Source organism: Alosa pseudoharengus, unplaced genomic scaffold (assembly GCF_046254945.1).
Source record: "Alosa pseudoharengus isolate Yale_2024_CS ecotype anadromous, Long Island Sound unplaced genomic scaffold, YU_APseudo_1.1 YU_APseudo_1.1_scf_13, whole genome shotgun sequence".
Lineage (NCBI taxonomy): Eukaryota > Metazoa > Chordata > Actinopteri > Clupeiformes > Clupeidae > Alosa > Alosa pseudoharengus.
Genome location: NW_027468598.1, coordinates 37,181,501 through 37,189,000, shown reverse-complemented (window position 1 = coordinate 37,189,000; position 7,500 = coordinate 37,181,501). Strand labels below are relative to the sequence as shown.

The 7,500-nt window shown below is 46.2% G+C and overlaps 2 protein-coding genes across 2 annotated transcripts in view; one reads left to right on the top strand and one right to left on the bottom strand.

The window, feature by feature from the left end:
- prss59 (serine protease 59, putative) overlaps window positions 1-999 on the bottom strand; it is a 7,751-nt gene extending 6,752 nt beyond the window's left edge. The window contains exons 1-2 of the mRNA XM_076282984.1: window positions 682-999; window positions 383-564 (exon numbers count right to left, since the gene is read on the bottom strand). Coding sequence (XP_076139099.1) covers window positions 383-564; window positions 682-906 — 407 coding nt within the window. The 5' untranslated portion in view covers window positions 907-999. The remainder of the gene's footprint in view (window positions 1-382; window positions 565-681) is intronic.
- Window positions 1,000-1,134: 135 nt separating this feature from the next.
- psmd2 (proteasome 26S subunit ubiquitin receptor, non-ATPase 2) overlaps window positions 1,135-7,500 on the top strand; it is a 14,129-nt gene continuing 7,763 nt past the window's right edge. Inside the window, exons 1-9 of the mRNA XM_076282983.1 lie at window positions 1,135-1,324; window positions 2,444-2,500; window positions 2,674-2,838; window positions 3,177-3,298; window positions 3,815-4,039; window positions 5,042-5,200; window positions 5,771-5,915; window positions 6,069-6,129; window positions 6,394-6,540. Of these exons, the coding sequence (XP_076139098.1) occupies window positions 1,220-1,324; window positions 2,444-2,500; window positions 2,674-2,838; window positions 3,177-3,298; window positions 3,815-4,039; window positions 5,042-5,200; window positions 5,771-5,915; window positions 6,069-6,129; window positions 6,394-6,540 (1,186 nt within the window). The 5' untranslated portion in view covers window positions 1,135-1,219. The remainder of the gene's footprint in view (window positions 1,325-2,443; window positions 2,501-2,673; window positions 2,839-3,176; window positions 3,299-3,814; window positions 4,040-5,041; window positions 5,201-5,770; window positions 5,916-6,068; window positions 6,130-6,393; window positions 6,541-7,500) is intronic.

Genomic DNA, 7,500 nt, shown 5'->3' with positions numbered 1-7,500 from the left:
AAGCAACACCAAAGAGTTTTTTGTACCTTAAAATAATATTTCCAAAATTGTTTCAGTGGTTCATCAACTCGTAACAGGGTAAACGGCACTTTCTGCATTCGCTTCGCGGCCCTCTATCGGCTATAATCGCACTATACGAAACTACAAATTTGACTTGCATCTGATGTCGCAATACATCGTAGTTTCATAAAATCATGCAACATATTCTACCTTGTCTGTGGATATTGTTATTTGCAAAGCTGCGCTGGATAAACAAATAGTGCGTGCGACAGAGGAAAAGTTATTTGGTGTTGCTTTAACAGATGCCATCAAATTTAAGGATTATGAGAAGGGTGACACCTGCTGGAGAAAAACAACTAAACACTTAGTGCTTTGCACTCACTCGGTGGGGTGGCTCTTGCCGTAGAAGCGGTGCTCCAGCAGAAGACACAGGGCCCCCAGCTTCTCTGCGTACGTGAGCCAAGAGCCGTACTGCATCCAGGCAGGGTTTGCAGGTCCCTCTCCCCCGATCATCAGAAACACCGGACCTCCTGGTCTGTAGAAACTGTCATTGATAAAGTACCTCTGCAAACAAGAACGCAGCGGCACTCAGATACTAGAACTGTCATGGGTAAACTCGCTCACAGAGATCGACAGATTCTGGCTGGATCAAGCGGGCCCCGCCAACCCCCACCCCCTTACCTGCTTCCAGACTCGGGTGTCGGCGCCGTTGAAGTGGTCCAGTCTTTGGGTGAACCAGTGATCTTCCACCTCAGGTCCTGTTTTAGCTACGTGCTGTGTTGCCTCGGTCCAATCCATAAATCTACGGAAACCTTTAAACCGAGCATCACCGGAGCAGCAGAGACACAGAACAACAACTAGCACATATTTAAAAAGAGACGAAGTTACATATGCCAACACTGCCATGTTTAGGCTACTGTAGTTCCCTCACAAGCATATGATCTACTCATGTGACCAGTGACCAGACCACACGACGAAGAGCGCGTCTCTCTTCCTTGTTGGGGAGAAAACGCAAGTAGGGAGAAAAAACAAAACGTTGTTTATTGCGCCCTCTACGGTTGACATCTGGGCAAGTTAGTTCTCTCCAGGCCAATAGGCGGCGACGTAGAGCTGGGGACTTCCTGCCTGTCATTGTTGAGTACAGAAGCAACGGAAACAACCGGTAGCAAGCAGGCGAAGCGCAGTTTGGAGTCTAAAGAGAATAGAGCTTATCGCAATTATGGAGGAGGCAAAAAACAAAGAGAAAACAACTCCTGACAAAAAGGAGGAAAAAGAGAAGCAGCCGGCTGGAAAGGACAAAGATAAGAAGGAAGATCAGGAACTGGTGGGTGAAAATGAATACCTTTCGATGTGTTTTGCACAGGAACACTCTTAGCAAATTTGCCTGAGTCACTGCCTAACAACATGGTTGTGCAGGCCGAAAACGTTTTCTCTTTGAGACGGAGACAAGTGAAATGAATGAACTCGATTGTTTACCGACAGTCTTACAGCATATTTAAAGATATTCTAATCTTAAAATAGTGGAGATTATATATGAGTATATCATTCGGGGTCAGACTGTTGAGTCGACCTAGCTGAGTTGCTAATGCTAGCATTAGCTTGGCTAAAGGTAGCTGTCTGACTAGCAATAGCTTATCTTAGACACTGGACACGCTAGCTCAGGATAAAGAAGATAGACTTTTTGTCGATGTCACTGCTTGATTTTACGAGTTTACAGTGGTAACTATCTCTTTTAAAGTTAATGTTTATTGGAAAAAGATGGTCAGCTGTATTTGCCCCCAGCTAGAAACGACGGTAATTGTTAATGAAGGGTCATCATTTATGACAGTTAGCAACGCACTGACGTTAGTTAGCAATACTATGGTTCAGCAATACAATACATATCTTGCAGTCATAATAATAATATACTAATATTTATTTATATAGCACTTTTCAAGCATTGAGCACAACGTGCTTACAGACAAACATGAATAGCGCTTTTTCTATGCACAACAAAGTGTAACACAAGTGCTTCGCACACAAGACACAAATAACAAATATATAAGATCCCGAAGGAGCGGCGTACTCGCCAGCGACAGACAAATCAACAAATAATAAAAAGTCCAAAATAAATTAGGAAAGTCCATGGGCAATGACTACTGCATGTCCGCAAGTTGTCTGAAGTGAACTACAGACCAGTCCGGGGTTTTTTATGGCAGTCTAGAGAGCTTTTGAGCAGAGCCCAACCAGGGAGTGCTAGGCCGTCTTCAGGGCTCCGGAGGCACAGGTCAGATGCCCTAAGCGATTTCTCTGGGCAAACTATAACTGAACGTATAATTGATAATGTCAGATGTTATTTAATTGGGTTTTATTTCCTTAATTAAATGAAGACTACTTGTTATACCTGAAAAAGGTCTACTTTGAAAGTGTGCCTCTCTAGTGATGTGTTTGTTCATTTGTACAGTCAGATGAGGACAGACAGCTCCAAGAGGAATTGGAGATGATGGTGGAGCGACTCGGCGTGAGTATTACATGCACTCATACACACGCAGAGCTATCAATGTAATATTCACTGTTTGAATGAACTTTTGGGAGCTAGATTTGTATACTATAAGAGTGGAGTTTTTCTGCACACAGACACACACACACATGCGCGTGGTGACTGTGGTCTCTCCGGTCTGTGTTTGTCCTCAGGAGAAGGACACCTCTCTGTACCGTCCGGCGCTGGAGGAGCTGCGTCGGCACATCCGCTCGTCTACCACCTCCATGACCTCCGTGCCCAAGCCCCTCAAGTTCCTGCGGCCGCACTACGCCAAGCTCAAGGAGATCTACGAGGCCATGGGGGCTGGCGAGAACAAAGTGAGAGAGAGAGAGAGATGTAATGATGAAGAGTATAGTTGGTAGCTGTGTGACCTCCAGTGTGTGTGTGTGTGGCACAGCATGTGTGTGTGTGTGTGTGTGTGTGTGGTGTGGCACAGCATGTGTGTGTGTGTGGTGTGGCACAGCATGTGTGTGTGTGTGGTGTGGCACAGCATGTGTGTGTGTGTGTGTGTGTGTGTTTGTCTGTGATAGGCCATCTACTATTGTGGATAGTATGTAATCTAGAAAACCTTTTTAGATAGTTTATCTTCTGTCATGGTTTCTTTCCATCACTCTCTTTCACTGAAACTCACTGTTTCTCTCTCTCTCTCTCTCAGCGCTTCTGTGCAGATGTGGTGTCTGTGCTCGCCATGACGATGAGCGGAGAGAGGGAATGTCTCAAGTACCGCCTTCTGGGGTCCCAGGAAGAGCTGGCGTCATGGGGGCACGAATACGTCAGGTAACACACACACACACACACACACACACACACACACACACACACACAGTAGAGCTGGCCTCATGGGGACACGAATACGTCAGGTAACACACACACACAGTAGAGCTGGCCTCATGGGGACACGAATACGTCAGGTAACACACACACACAGTAGAGCTGGCCTCATAGGGACACAAATACTTCAGGTGAAACACACACATACACACAGTGGAGTGGGCCTCTTGGTGACATGAACATGTACACACACATACCATTTCCACACACTCACACAATCACACACATACCATCTCCCGACACTCACACAATCACAAATACATTTTCTAACATACGTATTTTGGGAGGATGTTTCTGACCTGTGTGTTTGTGCGTGCGTGCGTGTGTTTGTTTGTGCGTGTGTGTGTGTGTGTGTGTCTGTGTCCGTGTGTGTGTGTGCATGTCCGTGTGTGTGTGTGTGTGGGTGCGCGTGTCCGTGTGTGTGTCTCCGTGTCTCCATGTGTCCACGCGTGGGCTGGCCAGGCACCTGTCGGGGGAGGTGGCTAAGGAGTGGCAGGAGGTGGAGGAGGCCGATAAGGCCCAGCAGGAGGTGCTGCTGGCGCTGGTGCAGGAGATCGTGCCCTATAACATGGCCCACAACGCTGAGCACGAGGCCTGCGACCTGCTCATGGAGATCGAGCGCCTCCACATGCTCCAGGACTACATCGACGACAACGCCTACGCCAAAGTCTGCCTCTACCTCACCAGGTACACACACACACACACACACACACACACACACACACACGTTAATGCGTCCTCAGGTCCATGCACGTGTAAAGGTACTGGGGGCAATGGCTCTGCGTTGAGCCATCCCCCTGTTCACTCCGCAGGTGGTTGAGGGGATGGAACACTTGAATGTTGCTGCTGCAGTGACTAGTTAGAGCAATGAGAGCAATGATGTCCCAGTGACTAGTTAGATCAATGATGTCCCAGTGACTAGTTAGAGCAATGATGTCCCAGTGACTAGTTAGAGCAATGATGTCCCAGTGACTAGCTAGAGCAATGATGTCCCAGTGACTAGCTAGAGCAATGATGTCCCAGTGACTAGCTAGAGCAATGATGTCCTGCTTCTCACTGCACTGTTGCAGTGAAAACAGAAAAGTGTTAAAAGCAGTTGATGGTGACCAACATGGTTACATTAGACTGCGTTGAGATTGGATTCACGTTTGACTTCGTTTCAGAGAACAGGGTTTGTTGTCACTATCACAACTTCAGCTTCTATGTTCTGTGTAAGGGATCATCTGCAAATGACATGTTAGAACACCTTAATGCCACTATGCTCTATGCTAGAACCCCTTAATGCCACTACGCTAATGTCACACCCCTAACAGGTACTAGTTCATGAGGTATTCACACACACACACACACACACACAAACACACACAAACACACGTACGCAGGTACTACTCTTTCACATATTTTTACAGGCACCATTAACTCACACATATCTCTATTCTTCATATATACCCAGGTGCTCAGACACTGTGTGTGTGTGTGTGTGTGTGTGTGTGTGTGTGTGTGTGTGTGTGTGTGTGTGTGTGTGTGTGTGTGTGTGTGTGTGTGTGTGTGTGTGTGTGTGTGTGTGTGTGTGTGTGTGTGTGTGTGTGTGTGTGTGTGTGTGTGTGTGTGTGTGTGTGTGTGTGTGTGGTCGTCAGTAGTGTTTTGGAAGTGTATTGATGGTTACTGATCTCTCTCTTGCCCCCCCAGCTGTGTGAGTTATGTCCCTGAGCCGGAGAACTCAGCGCTGCTGAAGTGCGCGCTCAACATCTTCCGCAAGTTCAACCGCTACCCAGAAGCCCTCAGGCTGGCACTGATGCTCAACGACGTGGAACTGGTGGAGAACATCTTCACCTCCTGCAAAGACATGTACGACACACACACGTGGAACTGGTGGAGAACATCTTCACCTCCTGCAAAGACATATACGACACACACATACACACACACACACAGAACTGGTGGAGAACATCTTCACCTCCTGCAAAGACATGTACGACACACACACACACCACTTACAACAAGTCTTGTTGATCCTAGCACCGCCCGTCTTGAACTGACACTCTAACTCTGTTAAAAACAGCACTCACTGATGCACTTATTCTTACTGTACTCTACTCTATGGTACTCTACCGTTTTTAAATTGTCCTAAAATTGTTGAGAAAATTGCTTTAAAACTTAACTGTTACCATGTTGTCAGTCGCTTTGGTTAAAAATGCGTCAGCCAAATGTAATGTAATGTAATGTAACACACACACACACAAACACACACACACACACAGAACTGGTGGAGAACATCTTCACCTCCTGCAAAGACATGTACCACACACACACACACACGCTGTTCATTCACTGTGTGTGCGCTCAGGTTCTCTCCCTACTAACCCCCCTCCCCTGTGTGTGTGTTGTGTGTGTGTGTGTGTGTGTGTGTGTGTGTAGTGTGGTCCAGAAGGAGATGGCCTTCATGCTGGGCAGGCACGGCATGTTCCTGGAGCTGAATGAGGATGTGGAGGATTATGAGGATCTTACAGAGATCATGTCCAACGTGCAGCTCAACAGCAACTTCCTGGCTCTGGCTAGAGAGGTGTGTGTGTGTGTGTGCGCGAGCTCACATATTATGTATGCATATATACATAGTACAGTTGCACACTCAGAACTGCATATTATGTGCCTTCCAAATGAGTTAATGTATTACGTGTGTGTGTGTGTGTTCTGACTCTGTCTCGGCCTCTTGCAGCTGGATATCATGGAGCCCAAGGTTCCAGATGACATCTACAAAACTCACCTGGAGAACAACAGTATGTATTTATCCTCTCCTCTCCTCTCCTGTCCTCTCCTCTCTCGCTTCTCCTCTCCTCTCACTTCTCCTCTCCTGCTTCTCTCTCCTCTCCTCCCTCTCCTCTCCTCCTTCACTTCTCTCTCTCCCTTTCCTCTCCTCCTTCACTTCTCTCCCTCTCTCTCCCTCTCCTCTCCTCCCTCACTTCTCTCCTCTCCTCTAAATTGTGCATAAGCAATCGAAAACTGGAGTTAAACCAATGTCTCCCCCCCCCCCCCGCTGTTAGGGTTTGGTGGCAGTGGCTCTCAGGTGGACTCTGCTCGTATGAATCTGGCCTCCTCGTTTGTGAACGGTTTCGTTAACGCTGCCTTCGGACAGGACAAGCTGCTTACCGAGGACGGCAACAAATGGCTGTACAAGAACAAGGACCACGGTGAGATTCACTTTCTCTCTCTCTCTCTCACTCACTCACTCAGATTAGGATTTATTTACAATGAAGTAATAAAGTTTAAAAGGCTATGTAGTCCATGTTTATTCGTTTATTTGCATTACCCAGTAACAATGTCATTTTGCATGAAAGCCTATTCAGCATAGTTAATGTTGATATCATGGTAATGTTGATCTCGTGAATTACAGTCGCCTCCTGTGAAATTCTGTCACCCAACAAAGCTAGGTTTGAATTTTGTGCATGTTTCTCCATGAGATACTGCAGTCCTTTGACAGATTTTAAATAAAATCAGGTCCTTGGGTTTCCAATCAGGTCCTTGGGTCTCCAAAAGAGCTTCTTGAGATGTCATTTTCACAGACAGGCTTACAGCTACCATTGCAACTCCAGTCAAATTTCTCAAACTTTGTCGAACTTAGCAACAGTAACTAAGGGGGTAGGACTAACAAAGGGTCTCAAATTATCATAGGCTGTGTGATTATTTCCCTTCTAACTTCTCGCGACTTATCCCCACTGTACACAATGCAAATGCATTTGTTGTGGAGGTGAAACAGGCAAAAACTATCTCCAAAGAGCTACAGTGTATCTACTGACAAGGTGATGTTTCAGATTCTCGTGAGTTCTGCCGGGGCGCCACTCTTGGAAGTTGCATGGCTGGTTCTCTCCCAAGGGACTCGCTACGTCTATGCCGTATAGCTATGCTAGGTGAACAATTCGCCTATTACAAGTTCCTTTGCCATCAAATTGGCTTTGGTAAAAATATTGCATAGTGTGCTTTTAATGGGAATAAACTGGATTTTTTTTAATATTGCAAGTTAGTCTATAACAGGTAACTTATTGGAAAAAAAAATATCTTGCAGTATAATATTAGTTAAAACAACCTGATTGAATGCAAATTCAATTGAATTTCTATCCTACACATACGTTGATCACACACAGCAATTAGCA